The 19142-nt window shown below is 43.5% G+C and overlaps 1 protein-coding gene across 3 annotated transcripts in view; it reads right to left on the bottom strand.

Annotated features, from left to right (window-relative positions):
• Positions 1-2940: 2940 nt before the first annotated feature.
• The window catches only part of TKT (transketolase), a 38889-nt gene continuing 22687 nt past the window's right edge, over positions 2941-19142 (bottom strand). For all 3 annotated transcript variants that reach the window (XM_066596524.1, XM_066596525.1, XM_066596526.1), the window contains exons 8-14: positions 16664-16828; positions 15734-15890; positions 7752-7882; positions 6787-6870; positions 5082-5175; positions 4140-4262; positions 2941-3371 (exon numbers count right to left, since the gene is read on the bottom strand). In XM_066596524.1, coding sequence (XP_066452621.1) covers positions 3190-3371; positions 4140-4262; positions 5082-5175; positions 6787-6870; positions 7752-7882; positions 15734-15890; positions 16664-16828 — 936 coding nt within the window. In that variant the 3' untranslated portion in view covers positions 2941-3189. The remainder of the gene's footprint in view (positions 3372-4139; positions 4263-5081; positions 5176-6786; positions 6871-7751; positions 7883-15733; positions 15891-16663; positions 16829-19142) is intronic.

Below are 19142 nucleotides of genomic sequence, written 5' to 3' on the forward strand. Positions count from 1 at the left end.
AGCTTGTCTGGTGGCTGAGATTGGCTGAATGAAGTCCCCCTCCATCACATGCTTGAGATCTGGTTGCGTCAGTGGTCTCACAAGCGTAATACAAACACCCATTTTTTGCAGTGTCCATAAATTTATGAACGGTTAGTAACCTTGAGGACAAAACCTATGGGCGCATGCACTATTAAGCTCTCCACTACGGAGAATATTAACGCATGAATCCTTTTTTCCCCTGACTATTTAGACTCCACACTATTGCGCACGAGTGTGAAAAAAGAAATGGGAAGGTAGATTCTGCCCTAACTTTCTCGCACATATTAACTACGTGCCCTATCTTTTCTTGCGCGTACTGTTAACACGCAAGAATCCCAATAGTGGAAACAAAACTATTTTCTTTTCTCTTGTTAGAAGAAACATTGGCTTCAATACCATTCAGCAATGCATTGTATGTTTAACATATTTACACAGTACAGAAATTGTTGTGTGAACCTGCCATCCATATTCCAGTTGTGTGAACCTGCCATCCATATTCCAGTTGTGTGAACCTGCCATCCATATTCCAGTTGTGTGAACCTGCCATATTTTGGAGGAATGGTCCAGAGATCTCACGAGAGGAGGTGTATAGTTGGGTGTCATCAGCGTAGAGATGGTATTGGAGGCCAAATTTGTGGATGGTTTGCCCCAATTGGACAAACCATCCACAAATTTAGCCTCTAATACCATCTCTACGCTGATGACACCCAACTATACACCTCCTCTCGTGAGATCTCTGGACCATTCCTCCAAAATATCACCGACTGTCCGCTGTCTCTAACACTATGTCCTCCCTTTTTCTCAAACTAAGCCTCTCTAAAACTGACCTCCTTGTCTTTCCACCTTCTAACCGACCTCCCCTCAACATCTTCATTCCAGTGTCTGGCACCATCATAACCCCCAGACGGCATGCCCAATGCCTTGGGGTCACACTGGACTCTGACCTCTCCTCTGCCCCCCATATCCAATCTCTGGCCCAAACATGCCACATGCACCTCAGAAATATTGTTAAAATACGTCCGTTCCTAACCACGGACACACTAAAGACGCTCGTGGTTGCCCTCATCCACTCCCGGGTTGACTACTGCAACTCGCTACTCATTGGCCTCCCCCGCACTAGACTCGCTCCACTCCAATCCATACTAAATGCAGCAGCTAGGCTCATTTTTCTATCCAGCCATTACTCAGATGCCTCTGCATTATGCCAGTCGCTGCATTGGCTGCCCATCCAATGCAGAACTAAATTTAAACTCCTATACCTCACTCACAAAGCTCTGCATGGCGCTGCACCACCATACATCGCCTCCCTACTGTCAGTACACCACCCAGCCTGCTCACTCCGATCGGCTAACACACTCAGACTAAACACCCCTGTAATACGAACCTCACATGCTTGCCTACAGGACTTCACCAGAGCAGCACCCATCCTCTGGAATGCTCTACGCCAAGGCATCTGGACAATTCCTGATGCACGAAATTTCAGACGTGCCTTAAAAATGCACCTCTTCAGGGAAGCATACCAAATCTCCTGACCTAGTCCCTCACCCCTCCCTATGGTGCCCCACCCTAATGCCTTCTAATAAATGATCTGTACATGAAATTTCCTATTGCCTGTGTTCCTCAACTCCTGCACCTCCTGTACCACCCTCAACCCATTTGTGTCTAACCCAATGTACCTCACATTGTAATTGTTGCAATTGTTGTATTGTTTTGCATTTATCCATGCCTGAAAGCGCTGCGGAATAAGTTGGCGCTATTACAAATAAAGATTATTATCCATATTCCAGTTGTGTGAACCTGCCACCTATATTCCAGTTGTGTGAACCTGCCACCCATATTCCAGTTGTGTGAACCTGCCACCCATATTCCAGTTGTGTGAACCTGCCACCCATATTCCAGTTGTGTGAACCTGCCACCTATATTCCAGTTGTGTGAACCTGCCACCTATATTCCAGTTGTGTGAACCTGCCAATCATATTCCAATTGTGTGAACCTGCCACCCATATTCCAGTTGTGTAAACCTGCCACCTATATTCCAGTTTTGTGAACCTGCTATCCATATTCCAGTCGTGTGAACCTGCCACCCATATTCCAGTTGTGTAAACCTGCCACCTATATTCCAGTTTTGTGAACCTGCTATCCATATTCCAGTTGTGTGAACCTGACACCCATATTCCAGTTGTGTGAACCTGCCATCCATATTCTAGTTGTGTGAACCTGCCACCCATATTCCCGTTGTGTGAACCTGCCACCCATATTCCCGTTGTGTGAACCTGCCCCCCATATTCCAGTTTTGTGAACCTGCTATCCATATTCCAGTTGTGTGAACCTGCCACCCGTATTCCAGTTGTGTGAACCTGCCACCCGTATTCCAGTTGTGTGAACCTGCCACCCATATTCCAGTTGTGTGAACCTGCCACCCATATTCCAGTTGTGTGAACCTGCCACCCATATTCCAGTTGTGTGAACCTGCCATCCATATTCCAGTTGTGTGAACCTGCCATCCATATTCCAGTTGTGTGAACCTGCCATCCATATTCCAGTTGTGTGAACCTGCCACCCATATTCCAGTTGTGTGAACCTGCCACCCATATTCCAGTTGTGTGAACCTGCCATCCATATTCCAGTTGTGTGAACCTGCCATCCATATTCCAGTTGTGTGAACCTGCCATCCATATTCCAGTTGTGTGAACCTGCCACCCATATTCCAGTTGTGTAAACCTGCCATCCATATTCCAGTTGTGTAAACCTGCCACCCATATTCCAGTTGTGTGAACCTGCCATCCATATTCCAGTTGTGTGAACCTGCCACCCATATTCCAGTTGTGTGAACCTGCCATATACTTTCAACCATACATTGAGGGTGCAGGCGGCACTCCATCAGGAGGGTCTAGTAATCAGTTGCGACCAGCACAGTGATAGTATTAAAGTAAAATGTTTTATTGGGTTTATGGAGTTACATTTGATTACTGTATAAAACAAGACTTGGAAGACGCTATCAAAGTAAAGCAAAGCCTGCAGGAGTTTAGTAAGTGTGATATGCTCTGCCATTTACAAGACAGTAGAAGGAGCCGTTCCTCTTTTCCAAAGCTTTATTATAGTACGACTGCAATTACTCGGGCCACTATACTGTATGGGGTCGTAAGATGAAGCTGCTAAGTTCTATCCTCAGTTGCATGGCTTTGCAACAACTTTCTTCACAGCCGCCACGATGGCATCTTTGTCAATGCCGAACAGTTTGAGCAACTCGTCTGGTTTACCGCTGCGAGGGACACCAGTTACTGCCAATGACTTCAGTGTAATGCCAGGCTCACCAACAACAGCTGCGGCCACCGCCTCTCCAATGCCACCTAGATAATCAAGAAAATAATGAGGCTTCTATTCAAAGGAAAGTAAAATCATACATTTACTTAAAGGGGTTGGCTAGGGGTAGAAAAGGGATTAGGTTATTTTTTCAAGAACAGCACCCCCCTTGTCCTCAGGCTGTGCCTGGTATTGCAAATCCTACCCATTCAAGTGAATAGGTCTCAGCTGCAACAACAGATACAACCCATGAGCAAGAGCCTATGGGAAAAGAAAAACCTAATCAATGCAATGCTATTTTACATATAGAATCTACAAGGAAAGGCAGGTCAGGTTACAGGGTTGCCCTTTTTGGGGTGGCTACTCCCCTTACTCATCTAGATATTACAGTTTGGAACATTATAGGATAAATAGTTTTTTTTATATAATTTGATTACTGATAAAATTGGAATTTTAATTAAAGGATACAGTACACTTTTCGAACAGTCTACTTTTTTTTTTCTTTTAAACATGGAAGTTTATGAACGACAAATGGCATTCAGCGGATGCATCTGTCACAGGTAGAGGTTTTTTAACATGGGAGCCTACATCATGTCACACCACTAATCTCTCAATATGTCGAACCAAGAGAAAACGTAAGAGAGAGCACATCTTTATCTACGGTTAATGGCCAGCCTTAGAATGATCAGAACCTCCGCAGTGCGTCATATGGCGGTATCCTCACCTACTGTACTTACCAGAAATAGGTCTGTCAATTCAAAAAATAAATTCTGTGCACACTGTGAGGACAGCGATCAACCACAGAATAAACTTACCTTCATGGTAATGATCCTCCACGGTTATGATCCTTCCCTTAGTGGCTTTGGCGCTTTCAAGAATGGTTTTTCTATCCAAAGGTTTAATGGTGAAGAGGTCAATGACTCGGATATGGATTTTTTCTAGAAGAATTAAGCAAATATTTAGAATGGAGATGGTATAGGGGAGAAAACTTTTAGTAATTTCACCCTGAATCACGTAATGATGGCATTCTTCTAGTTTCTAATGAATATTCTCTTTAGGCAACAGGCACAAGTATGGCGGATCTACCTGCTCTTGTAAGTACCAAATATGGTTGTTTTCTATAAGGCAGTACTTCCACTCGGGCACTGCTGGAGAAGATGCCCGCTGGTCCCTAATGCTGGAGATTAAGAGACCAGCACACAGATAGTAGGATGTACAGATGCAGCAATCATTAACATGACTGGTGCGTCGTGATATCTCAAATACAATGCTGTAAATCGAGTTATCAGAACCTGTTCAATATCAACGTAAGGTTTCCCACATCTGTATTTATTTATATAATTATAATGCCGATTCCCTGGGTTGGCACTTAATGTCCCAGATCACCTTTTTTGACACTTGTTAATTTTTTTGGCTTTATGTCTGATATTTTGTGATCTGACCGCACAGAAACATGGTGGAGAATTATGGCAGTGCAATCTAGGATAGCTCAGTAGCATTCTGGTGTATGTGGCATACACTGCATGATATACTTGAATGGAGCTGTAGGATGATGGGAGGGTCGCTGTGCCAGAAAATTGCTGAAGGGACCTCAACGCTTTGTGCTCAGGACAGGCAGTTGACTCCCATTGACCAGTACACTATGGCATATCCTACCTATATGCTATACATACTAAGATGAGAATACCCCTTTACGCATTATGTCTATACCCCACGTTACATATTAAGCACTACAAGTCCTATGAATATTACCGTACCTTTCTTAAGTTGTTCTGCTGCAGCAAGTGCCTCATGCAGAGTGACCCCAGCGCCGATGACTGTCACCTGATCATCCTTGCTCTGAAGTACAACCTAAAACACAGCAAAGAGAACAAATGCATCATAGGTCCGGGATAATATCAGGGAACACAGCTTGTTCCTCCCATGTAGGCCGGCTTCAAACGGGTGTATGCAAATTTGCGAGCATTTTTGTAGAATGAAAGTTGCATATTTGCACACGCATTGATGTATTTTACTGCACTTTTTGCACGTGCAGGATGGATGCAACTGCGCACGCAAAAAAATATGCATCGATGCTCCCAGCCATTAAAATGGACAAATTCTTTAATGAGTGCCAGATGTGTTCTTTTTCTGTGCAAATGCACAGAAAAATAGAGGAAAATGCACAGGAAAATTCAATGCGATGGCTGTAATTGGTTAATCTAGCACTGGCTCTTATTGGCTGAGCTGTGGCGCTCGAAAACCTGGAGGCGGGGTTTTTGAACCCCTCCAATCCAGGAAGTGCTGACAGAAGACTGCAAACAAGTGCCAGGGGTCTGCAAGGAGAAGTGCGGCAGAGCCGACAGCGGCTGTTAGGTGATGTATTGTGTTTTTTTTAATGCAGCCAGGGCTTAGTTTAGGGACAAACAGTAGGACTTCCTACTATAAAAGTTGCATTGCACTGCACGAAAACCGCGTTTTCATGCGATGCAACAGAAAGGAAGGCTCCATAGAGAAACATGGGCTACAAAACATAGCAAATCTTGGCTGTATAAAGCATGCTCCGATTTTGTAGTCTCGCAGTGTAGCAGCATACAAAACATCGCTCATGTGGAAGAACCCATAGGAAACCATGGGCCTCAGATACATGCGGTTTTTTTGCAATGTTACATTGCTACAAAATCGTGCAATTTTGTAGCCCGTGTGAAACCGGCCTTATTCTCAATGGCCTAAATCTCCCCCTCTTGAAGTGGCTCCAATTACTGCTGAACACAATATAGCATATTCATCTTCCGGACATTATGCGCTTGCATTGACAGTAAAGCCCTCTTTGAAATCTGCATCTTCCATTATCAGAACAAAACATCCGGTGGGAGAGGAGAATCCCAGCAACAAAGCATGTACACTTTGACCTTGCACCAGCTTTGCCTTAAAGGGGTTCTCCCACCAAACAATGTAATTGCCTTCAATGGGATTAACCCTTTCCAAATCCACTGTCTGACGTCTGAAGACATTCTGATTGAAGGCTGTACAGCTCCGATGTCAGAAGATGTCCAGCAGGGTATTCTTACTGTATATTACTGGCCGCTCTGTTGTCGGGGGCCTCTCCAGCATGTCCCATACTGCAGTACTGGCTCTAGCCAGCAGATGGCACCATTGTATAATGGTAGAAAAAGAAAACCCGGTAGGAAACCCTGAATCCAGAATTGGATTGCAAAGGGTTAATGGAGACAACCAAGTACTTGTAATCGGCTATCTATTGCAATCCAATTGAAATAAATGGAGCAGCGGTGCACATGCTCTACGCCACGCCCTTCATTTGGGGTCCTTCAGTCCCCCCTTTTCGGGATCGGTAGGGGTCTCAGCGGTTGGAACCCAAGCGATCAGATAGTTATTCCCTATTATATAGATAGCGGATAACTTCAGTTGGTGAGATAACCCCTTTAATCCCCACAGAGGTGTCTTCTTGACCCCATTACTGACCTTGGCGTGTCCAATTTTGAACTCCTCATTGTTGTTGTAAAGGACTGCGTTCTCTGGGCGACTTGTCCTGATGAAGCATATTCCCTGAAGAACAAGGCAGGATATACTGTATGAACTTATAAGTATTATTAGTCGTTGCACGAGACAATCTATCTACTTTATGGGGAAAGTAAATTTTCCCCATAAAAACACATTTACTGAATCTGGTGCAAACAACAAAAAGAATGAAAATAGTACGAACTGCACCAAAAAAACTTGCATAAAACAAGGGATAGCTCTCAGACTAAATGTTTTTATTGCTCCGATGCCATCTAAATAACAATTGAAGCAACTCTGGAAATAGTCTTAATAAAAATCTCCTACTGCTTTATTTCTACAGCTCCTGTGCAAACCTCCGTGTCTCCTTGTCCTCAAATAATGCCTGCTTGTGGTTTTTCACTATACAATACACTAAACAATAGATTTTTATTTAAATGGATTGTCCAGTTGTAAACAATTGGTGGCCTCTCCATAGGATAGGTCATCAATAGTAGATCCCAGGGAATCCGTCACCCAAGATCCCCGCAGATCAGATGTTCTCTGTACTAATGCACTCGTGTATTGAGCTGTTTTCTGCAGAAAGCAGACAACTCAGTTTCCACTGCAGTGGCTAGGCTTGGTATTACAGGGAAAGCTCTTATTGAAATTAATGGGAACTTGGCTGCAATACCAAGCTTGGCCACTGCTATAAGAATGGAGCTGTCTGCTTTCTGCAGAAATCAGCACAGTGCATTAGTGCACCAGCCTGGTTGATGGGGATCCTGGGCGACAGACCTCTTGCTGCTCTATTATTGATGATCTGTCCTAAAGATAGGCTATCAACAGTTTACAACTGGACAACCCCTTTATGACTATTTACAAAGTTGCATCACTTTTATGTTAAATACATACATTGCTGTGTTACATTTCACAGACACTGGACTTACTTTTGTATTTGCAGCAAGCTCCACCGCTTTCTCGGTAGACACTGCATCACTTGGGTAAAACACAGTTGAAGAGGGAACAGCACGGAACAAGCTCAAGTCTTCCAGCCCCATCTGAGAAGCTCCATCCTCACCTAGAAAAATTCAGAAAATATTAGAGGGTCAAATGCAGCCATCTTGGTAGATAAGATACCCATGGGAGAGAGCCTGGAAAAAAATCTGTGAGATGCACCAATAAGATGCAAAATATTCCAGCAGCTAATGACTAAATGGAGTCCTTCAGTACTAGCTGGTCAACAAGCTGGTCGTGGGCTCTGTCTGCAATGTGGCTGTCTCTGCAGTGATAATTATATGAAATGTCCTACAGTTCGTGGCATAAAGAAGTATAGGATTTAACTAGGCAGATCTGTTGACCTCTACCCAAGTTTAAGAACTTCAGATTCCCCTTATCACTTGCCCCTACATATGTGTAGCAATTATCTGATAACCTTCATTTTTCTAAATATGGCTTAAGGTCAATTTAGACACAACGATGATCACTCAAAAGACAGTTTGAGTGACAGCTTTGCATAAACTACTAAGTAGTTACTTAGTATCTTATTAGTGTACAAATGAAGCCTTTCGCTGAATGCAGATAACAGCTGGAGGTCTGTTATTTGTATTCAGATCCATTGTTCTCCAGTGGAATAGATGCTGAAAGAATTTCATTAGCGATAACCACAGAGAACTCAGTGTATGGCCTGATAAGCAAGAACACCGGTTTTCAAGCTGGCTTGAAGTCAGCGATGAACGAATAGTGCACAAAAAGTGCACAATGGGCGCGTTTAGACGCAGCGATTATCACTCAAAAGATGGCATTTGAGCGAATTTTGAACGATAATCATAGTGTCTAAATGGGCCTTTAGCTGCTTACATTTAATGATCATTCTAAGTGTACACAGGCAATCTGAAAACAGAGCTGCAGTGTAAAGCATGGGAGAAGGACAGAGAATGGGAGTGAGTGACAGTCTGATCTTCTCCTTGACCAAAAAAAAAAACCAGGAATGGTTTCCAAACTACAATAGAATCCAATAGACAATACAGGGAAGCTGAAGTTCATTACATGGCACAGTAAGGCCTTAGTCAGACGGGCGATTTTTCGCGCGATTTGCGGATCGCATGACGGATGCGCATCTGCAAATCGCGTGACCGGTGCGCGCAAGTCGCCCGCAAATCGCCCGAAAATCTGCTCCTAGCCGCGTTTCATTAGAAACGGGCCGGAGCTGTCCAGCGCATTGCATTCAATGGAGACGGCAATACAGCCGTCTCCATTGAAAGCAATGCGCTGCGGGCGAGCCCGGGATGAATTGTCGGGAAGGGCTTAAATATATAAGCCCTTCCCTGCAATCCATCCTAAAATGTGTTAAAATAAAAAAAAAAATTGTATACTCACCTTCTGCCGGCAGCCGGAGCTCCGCGCGACCGTCCTGCAGTGGGTGTGAAGGGGGTGTGAGTCAGACCTGCCCCCTGATTGGCTCAGCACTGAGCCAATCAGAGGCATGCCTCACTCACACCCATTCATGAATTCATGAATGGATGTGAGTCAGACCTGCCCCTGATTGGCTCAGCGCTGAGAGGCAGCAGTCACTCACCCATTCATGAATTCATGAATGGGTGTGTGAGTGTTTTCAGCCTCTGATTGGTCAGGGCTGTGACCAATCAGAGGCAGATCATTCAGCAGGCGGGGATTTTAAAGCCCCGCCGGCTGAATAGTGCCAAGAAGCAGTTCAGGAGAACTGACAGCGGCCGCGGCTGAACTCCGGCTGCAGCGGAAAGGTGAGTATAGAATTTTTTTATTTTAACACATTTTAGGAGGAATTGCAGGGAAGGGCTTATATATTTAACCCCTTCCCGACAATTCACCCCGCGCACGCCGGCAGCCCATTGCTTTCAATGGAGCGGCTGTATTGCCGCTCCATTGAATTCAATGGGCAAACATCGTTCTTCTCTGCCACAGCTGTTACAGCTGTGGCAGAGAAGAATGATTTGTCTTCTATATGTTCTCAATGGGGTCGGCGCTGCTGCCGCCGGCCCCATTGAGCGCATATAGAGAAGAGAACAGGAATCGCAGATCGCAGATAGGTGCGATCTGCGATTTTTTGTTCTATAATTTATCGGACGAGCGCATAAAAAGCGCTCATGTGTCCGATACCATTGCAAAGCAATGGTTTTAAAAAAATCGCCGGACGCATGCGCATATCGCGGCTAAAAACGCCCGTCTGACTAAGGCCTAATAGTGTAGAGCTCTAAAGCGGGCAAAACAGAGGAAAATATATAGAGCCAAAGACAGCGACTAGCAAACTGCTGTTTTTAAGACTACAACTTCTTTTTTTTAGGGTATGTTTAAACGCTGCAGATCTGCTGCAGATTTTCTGCATCGTAAATTCCATAGACAATCTGCAGCAAATTTTGGTGCGAGAAAACTGTGGATTTGCTGCAGATTTTATCCTTTTGCATTGCAAAAAAAACCCTCAGCAAAAATTGACATGCTGTGGGTTTAAAATCTGCACCCCAGGCCAATCGATGTGCAGATTTGAAGCAGATTTTTTTTAGCAGTATGTGGATTAGATTCCGAAAATCGTATCCATTTTGCTGCTGTTGTAAATGCTGTGATTTTTTCGTATAGAGATTCTGCAAAGAAAATCCACAGCAAATCCACCGTGTGAACGTGGTGCAAGTGTCCATATGTGCAAGTGAATCCACACAAAATATTATATATACATACACTGGTATATGCAGTACTGAGCAAATGTTTCAGGCAGGTGTGGAAAAAATGCTGCAAAGTAAGAATGCTTTCAGAAATAGAAGTGTTAATAGTTTATTTTTGTCAACTAAATACAAAGCGAATGAGCAAAAGAGAAATCTAGATCAAATCAGTATTTGTGTGACCATCATTTGTTTTCAAAACAGCATCAGTTCTTCTCTGTACGTTTGCACACAGTTTTGGAAGGAACTCGGCAGGGAGGTTATTGCAGGTATCTTGGAGAAATAACCAAAAACCTTCTGTAGATATCGGCTTGGTCAAATCCTTCTGCCTCTTCATGAAATCCCAGACAGACTAGATGATGTTGAGATCAGGGCTCTGTGGGGCCGTATCATCACTTCCAGGACTCCTTGTTCTTCTTTACACTATACGTTTTTAATGCCATTGGCTGGATTTTTGGGGTGGTTGTCCTGCTGCAGAATACATTTGGAGCCAATCAGATACCTCCCTGACGGTACTGAAAGATGGATGAGTATCTGCCTATATTCCCTTCTCAACATTAGAGGACACCATTATTCCTGACCAAACACCAAACTCGATTTGCTGAAAGGCAGTCTAAACTTGCAAGGACCTTCCACCATGCTTCACTGCTGCCTGCAGACACTCATTATTGTACTGCTCTCCACCATGCTTCACTGCCGCCTGCAGACACTCATTATTGTACCACTCTCCACCATGCTTCATTGCTCCTTCAGACACTCATTATTGTACCACTCTCCATGATGCTTCACTGCTGCCTACAGACACACATTATTTTACTACTCTCCACCATACTTCATTGCTGCCTGAAGACACTCGTTATTGTACCGCTCTCCACCATGCTTCACTACTGCCTGCAGACACTCATTGTACCGCTCTCCATCATGCTTCACTGCTGTCTGCAGACACTCATTGTTGTGCTGTGCTTCACTGCTGCCTACAGACACACATTATTGTACTGCTCTCCACCATGCTTCATTGCTGCATGAAGACACTCATTATTGTACTACTCTCCACAGTGCTTCAGTGCTGTCTGCAGACACTCATTATTGTACTGCTCTCCACCATGCTTCACTGCTGCCTGCAGACACTCATTATTGTACTACTCTCCACCATGCTTCACTGCTGCCTGCAGACACTCATTATTGTACTGCTCTCCACCATGCTTCACTGCTCCCTGCAGACACTCATTATTGTGCCGCTCACCAGCCTTCAGTGAACAAACTGCCAAATATTTCACATTTTTACCCATCAGTCCAGAGTACCTGCTGTCATTTTTTCCGCATGCCAATTCCAATATTTTTATGCATAGCTCAGTTTCTTGGCCTTGTTTCTACATTGAAGCTATGGATTTTGGCCACAATCCTTCCATGGAGACCACATCTGGCCAGACTTCTCTGAACAGGAGATGAGTGTACCCGAGTCCCACTGGTTTCTGCCACTTCTCCGATAATAAACTGCAGAACATCTTCTGATTTTGAAGGGAAGTAAGCATGATGTGTCTTTCATCTGTTGCACTAAGTTCCTTGGCTGACCACTGCGTTTATGGTCCTTTAAAGGAGCTTAAACAGCCCAGTCTGTTGTGAAATCTTTGCCTGGGAAACCTTGCTGATGCAGTAGAACTACCTTGTGTCTGGTTGCTGTGCTCAGTCTTTCCACAACCTCACCTTTGTAGCAGACGTTGGCTGTTCCTCACCCATCTATTAGCCTCCTACAAACCTATTTGTATTAGTTAATGACTGTATTTCAACCTACATATAAAAAAAGGCCAATCATTATCATCATTACAATCCTGCAAGATCCCTGACTTTGTGCGAGTCCACCTGGAAGAACTGATGCAGTTTTGAAGGCGTGCGGTGGTCACACAAATATTGATGGTATTTAGATTTCTCTTTTGTTCATCCACGTTGTATTCTGTTAATTAACAAAAGTAAACAATTTATACTTCTATTTTTGAAAGAATTCTTATTTTGCAGCATTTTTCCACACCTACCTAAAGCTTTTGCACAGTCCTGCATATGGCATTGTATTACATTTGTCACTGCAGTAACTACCGTGTTTACCCCAAAATAACCCCCTGTCTTATATAAATTTTTGCCCCAAAAGAGGCACAAGGTCTAATTTTCAGGGGATGTCTTATTATACTTACCTAGCAGGCTCAGTCCAGGTCCCTCCCACTGCTCTCTGGAGCTCCAACGTGCTTTTTGCAGTCCCCGGCCGCCCTGGTTGCAGGATTCATATATCCCATCTCCAGAAGCGATAACTTTGATTGGTTCTCGACCGCTGTTTAGCGAATCACAGCCCTCGCGTTGTGGAAGCGGGATTTATGAATTGGCTGAGCCACGGCATTGATTGGCCAATTCATAAATCCCACCACCACAACGCAATGGCTGTGACTTATTCTTCGACTGCTCCTCAGCCAATCAATGCAGCGCTCGATGAACCAATCACAGCCATCGCATTGGTTCATCGAGTGCTGCACTGCTTGGCTGAACAGCGCTCGAGAACCAAGCAGAGCCATCGCTTCCTGGAGGCGGGATTTATGAATCCCTAACCAGGAAGTGATCTTCTGTGGGCAGCCGAAGGACTGCAGGAAGAACGTCAAAACTCCGGAGAGCAGCAGGAGGGACCTGGACCGAGCTGGCTAAGTAATGTATTCCTTTTTTTATGTAATGCAGCTAGGACTTATTTTCAGGGTATGGCTTATATTTCAAGCCTCCCTGAAAATCCCGCCAAAAATCAGGGTAGGTCTTATTTTCAGGAAAACAGGGTAGCACTAGTCACACATCAGCACCTTTATTGTGTTATTGGGATAGCAGCTTCCAGCATACATGGCATGCAGGTCTACCTGGAAACATCAGTCTTCTTATATTTGAAGGTGTGAAGTAAAGAAAGAGAAGAGAACTAAAAGAAAGAAAAATAGGATTTACAAAGAAGGACTGAAAAGAAAAAAAGAAAAGGGAAGAGTACAAGGGGGAAGAGGGTTAAAAAAAAGGGTTTATGCGTATGGGTGAATTACCATTTAGAGTAAAACTTGCCACAAACAATTCGCCCCAAAATCTGCACATTTTACATATGTATTTTGCTGTGGATTATGACTTTTGCATTGTGTGCAAGCCGCAGCAATTTCACGAAGACTTGAATAGGAGAGAACGTACACGGGGCTCTGAAAAGAGTCAAATTTTCGTGATGATGCTAACTTTACCAGGTGACAGCGCTGGATCGCGGGAGCAGGTGAGTATAAATAAATATATCACCCAGCTCCTTGCCAAGTCCCTAACAGCACCAGAACTTAGTTTACAGTGCTAAGAGGACATGGAAGGTTCCCTTTAAAGGAGTTCCTCACAATGAATATCTATGGAGTATCAATTTCATATGCCATTAATGTCTGATTAGTAGGAGTCTGACTATTGATCGCGGCAGCTAGGTTGTTTCAGTTTATCTATAGACTTCAAATGAGAGTCTAACAGAAATTAAAATAGCGTCCCCTACTGATGGTGGTTCATACTATTGCAGCCTTTTCATCCTTGGACAGGAAGGTCTAGAATTTTTTGTCTCATCTCTTTTTAAATGAACGAGCTGCCACTTTTCTATATGACCCCTGCTTGGCTGAGAGATTTCCCACCAAGAGGTTTTTACTTCACCTCTTGCCCTGCTCTGGGTGGTTTTGGGAGCCAGCAGGTAACAGCAGCTGACTGGCTTAAACCCCTGACCAATGGAACCGTGTTGCTCGTCCATGCTACGGCAGACTACCACTTTCAGTAGGGACCTTGCAGGCAATATGCAAGATATGGTTAAATATTTCTACACAAGACTTTCCTCATATCTGTGAAGAAGTGGGAAGCTCTGAATTTCTCATACATAACTGCACAATGGTTTTCAACATTTCCTGGCAACAAGACAGATAAAGTCACAGAGCAAAAGAGAGAAGAAGAAAAGGAGTGAAGGAGGAACAAGGTAGAGGAGGGGTAGAAACTGAGATAAACAGGAAAGTAAAGGGTAGAAACACAGAAAAAGTGAGCGACCAAGCAAAAAAGAAAGTAGAAGACTGCAAATAAAATGAAAATGAAGGATAAAAAGGTTAGAAAAAAGTAAGGAAAATAAACGGGCATCAAGGAGGTGGAGAGAACATGAACATGTTCTTGGACATCTTTAAGCATCCATGCTGCTCTTGTCCCTATGATGTTATAGTCATATGGTACCAACTACAGTCTAATTCTCAAAATTCCACATATTTCCTCCTCTAGGTGGCGCTTTTGATATACACTTGCTATAAAGCTATATTAATAATGGAATTTTGAGGGCTAAACTGCCGCTACATGATAACTACTGCACAGGGACAAAACAGAGCACAAGTACCTAAAGAAGTATTAGAAGACTATAGTTAGGGCTACAAGGCAACTTTGGTTGTGCAACATCAATTTTCAGATAAAAGTCATGCGGCCAAATATTGCGTGGTTTATCTGCGACCTATTTTAGCGTGACTGTTTTGCAGCTAGGATTGGACTGTTAACAGAACAGCTAAATCAAAGACCAGGCAAGTTGCAGTTGCACACGACTGGATGGCAAAGTAGAGAGCGAATGGCATCCAGAAATTCAACAGTTTTGAAGTTTTTTTTACAGCTATCATGCCATGGTCACATTAGGTTACAAGACATAAGGCAGGGCTTAATAGGCTTATGCCATATTAGGCATGGGAGACTCTATTAAGTCCCAGACTGCCATGGTAATCCATTAGCAACCTGTGATTATGTCATGGAGACTCATGGGATATCGGAAGTGCCCCCAACCTTTGGCTGGCTTAAATGCCACAGTAGGCATTGAAAATTACACATAAATAGTTAAGAAGCTGTGTATGGAGCTCGCTACGATCACAGCCATTGCGATCGGTAGTCAGCTATATGAAACAGCTGATAACCGCCAGCTTGGCTCCTGATCTCGCGCCATACTCACTCTGCGCACATGTCATGTATTTGTATGTCACATGTCACCAAAAGGTGAAAACTGGTGCAAATGATAAATGGAGCAGTTGCACATAAGCAGATTCCAGATCTCATCTAGTGAGTATATACAAACCTAGCGCTGTGCAAACCCCAAAGGTTGAGCTCAGTTCTGAAATGTCATGTTAATAGGTATATGAAGATAACAGCATTGACTTCTAGAATCCTCAAAGAGTAATATACACCAATAGAAAAACACTCACCTATAGAAACCCCACAGTGCGAACCACAAAGATTGATGTTACTCTCTGAGATGGCTGCCATTCTAATATGGTCAAAGGCTCTGGTGAAGAATGTGGCAAAGCAACTGGCAAAAGGAACAGTCCGGTCTCTAGTTGCGCAGCCAACGGCAACACTCACCTGCACACAACATAACATGGATAAAGATCACCGACCGGCATTGTTGAATAAATCTGATAATTATCTTGTCTATAAATGGCCACTAAAGTACAAATATATAAAAATCATAGAAAACCTCCATGTTAAGCCAAACAGAGACACCCGCCGCGAATCCCGCAGCAATAACTGTCCATAGACATGCTATGTTAACAGATTCTCCCCTGCCCCCGAGCGGAAATCAATTGTGATTTTCCGCTCGCGGGGGAGAATCGCAGCATGTCCCATTCATCGCAAAAAATCGTGTGGACGGCTTCCATGGAAGCTGTCCGTCCCACGATACTCTGCGCTGTGAGCACAGCGGAAGTATCGCAGGAAATTGTGTCACCGCCCAACGTAGCATGCACACCGGCAGAGACTCTCACCACAGATCCGGAGAGGTGAGTATAGGGTCTCTGGGGGGCGCCGAGTCTGATTCCGCTGCGAGATTTCGCAGGCGGAATCTGACCCGATCGTGGGCATGAGGCCTAAGGCTCAGTAGGAGATTCGTCAGTGAGGCTGGACTCATGATTTATTTTTTAGCCCCTTTCTCTCCTCTCCTGCATTTTCATATTACTTAATTTATGACCATAACAAAGATAAACTGTGGCCATAAATTAGCTGATAATTACAATGTAATCAGCCATATACATGGTTTGCAGAGCTGTGGCTTTCTTAAGCATCAGTATTTACAGCTAGAGACCAATTAACAACCATTCCTATATGGTTACATTTATATGTGCGGAGGGCATACTTACCATGTTTTGTTCAGCAATGTAACATTCAATGTAGCGGTCTGGATGATCCTTTTTAAACAGCTCAGAAAATGTGGAGTTCTTAGTGTCACCATCCATGGCAATGACTCTGTCATTAGCATAGCCAAGTTTAGCTAATGCTTGCCCGTATGCCTTACGAGTTGCAATCTGGAATACAAATCTATAATTAAAACAACTTTATGAACAGAGGAGCTTAGGCCGCCTGCAGACAGGCGGAAATTCCGCGGTGGGAGCCCAGCACAGAAATCTCACTCCCCGGCCGCCGGCTCTGGTCTGCGCATGCGCCGGCTGCCCGGCAACCGGCACATGAAAGAGCCAGAGCTGCGGGAGCGGGTGAGTGCCACGCTGCTCTCTGCAGACACTCGGGTCGGGTCCCGCTGCGAGAACTCTCGCAGCTGGATCCGACCCGGCCGTCTGCAGGCGGCCATAAGTATATAAGTATATTCTGGGTAATTTAAGGAATTGTCCACATTGGACAATTGATTTCTGTTGAAAATACCACTTGGCAAACAGCTGATCACAAGGCGTCCATGCTGGGACCCTAATGAGTAAAAAGGAGTTCAATTCCAGCGTATGTTCAATTCTCTGGCAGCGTCACCAGAGAGAAAATTTAGGTATTACGTAGTTTTCATTAGAAACGCTATCTTTTCTCCTTAGGGAGAGCACCTAGATGGTGAGTGAGGGGACTCAAAAGGCCATTCAGGCTCCTCTGTGTAATATGCAAATAAAGGAGATGGAATAATACCTCCATAGTGCCACCTATTGGAAGTCTGTGCATGGAGTCTGGCTTTGCTTTTAATTCTCGGTCATTGTTACAAGGCTTGTATAAAGAGTCTGACTTTGGCTTGAAGGAATGCTGCCTTCCAATAGGTGGCACTGTGGAGGTTTTATTCCATCTCCTTTATTTGCATAGTGTCCAACGAAATCAATGGACTGTCTGTGCAATGTATGGTCAAGATGGGTCCTCCAGAGTGACAGATACTCTTTGTAGCTACGTTCACTAATAGATAATGGTCCTGAATGGTGGAAACTAGCAGTGCAGTAGATAACCAGCAAGAAATGAAAACTTGAAATTGTGTATAATGCTTTACAATATTTTTATATTTTATAGTTATTACTTTGCAGCTTGTAGTAGTAAAATCACAACTACAAGAATTCTAGTGCTAGCCTTTTAGGGATAATTGCCTGGCTGAACTTGCAAGTCCAGGGGCAACCCTGGAAATAGGATTAAATGGCAAGCATTAGCAGCACTTGTGTAATAGTGTTCTTAAAGGGGTTGTCAGGGACATTTACTATTGATGCAGGGCTATGGAGTCAGAGTCCCATTTTGGGTGGAGTCGGTAGAAACGGAACAACCTGGCTTATAAAAAGAATAAATGCAAAAGAATTTTAAACCATAATAAAACCTTTATAAATTTGGTGTTGTCATAATTGTAATGACTAAATAGAATAAAGGCAACATAATATTTATGCCACACTGTGAATGCCATAGAAATATATCACTAAAAACCAATGGTGGAATAGCTTCTTCCATTGCCTTCAGCAAAAGGAAAAAAAAAATTAATAAACGTTTTTTTAATACATTATATGTAACCAAAGTTGGTTCCAATAAAAATTAGAACTTATCCTGCAAAATACAAAAGGTCATACAGCTACACTGAAGAAAAAAAATTTAAAAGTTATGACCGCTGGAACACAAAAGGGAATACGATTCACTGGCTCCTAAGGCTGTCACTAAAGGGTTGAAAATGCACTTAAGCCAACTGCATCAAATATATAAATTCAAAATCTTCTGGAGGGTTTTTCCAATTTTAATGTAGATAATACAGTAAATTCATCATTTAAAAAACATATATAAAGGATTTGGAGTTGGGAGTTAGAAGTGGGAGTTGGAGGTTGGGCTTACTGACTCCACAGCCCTGTATTGATGACTTATCCTTAGGCTAGTTCATCAATAGTTGATCGGAGAGGGTCCGCCACTCGGGATCCCTACCAATCAGCTGCTTACTGGGCCTGCTTTTAGTGCAGACAACACTAGAAGCAGATATCACTGTCAATATTGCAGCGGCCTGGTTTGCTACTACAGTCACAGCTGCCATTAAATTAAATGGGGGTTGTGCGTGCAGTACTAAACTGGGCCACTGTAATACGGACAATGCTATCCGCTTCCAGAAAAGAACCAATAATAAAAAAAAAAGATGAAGAGTGATTATATTTCACCAAGAAATAAAGTTAACGGAAGACACAGAAAAGATCCTATTGCTAGAGAACAGTAGAACATTTCAGATAGGACTGTGCTTTACAGAAAAAGTTGCTAGAGGTTAGTGAACTGTAAATAAGACCATTGGAAAATTATTAATGTAAGTGTTGAAAGACACGCTGCAATACAGCTGCTGATACAATATTAGCCAATTGAACAGATATTGCTTCATGCTGTTGTCATATTGACCTGCATGTCTAA

Source organism: Eleutherodactylus coqui, chromosome 3 (assembly GCF_035609145.1).
Source record: "Eleutherodactylus coqui strain aEleCoq1 chromosome 3, aEleCoq1.hap1, whole genome shotgun sequence".
NCBI classification, from domain to species: domain Eukaryota; kingdom Metazoa; phylum Chordata; class Amphibia; order Anura; family Eleutherodactylidae; genus Eleutherodactylus; species Eleutherodactylus coqui.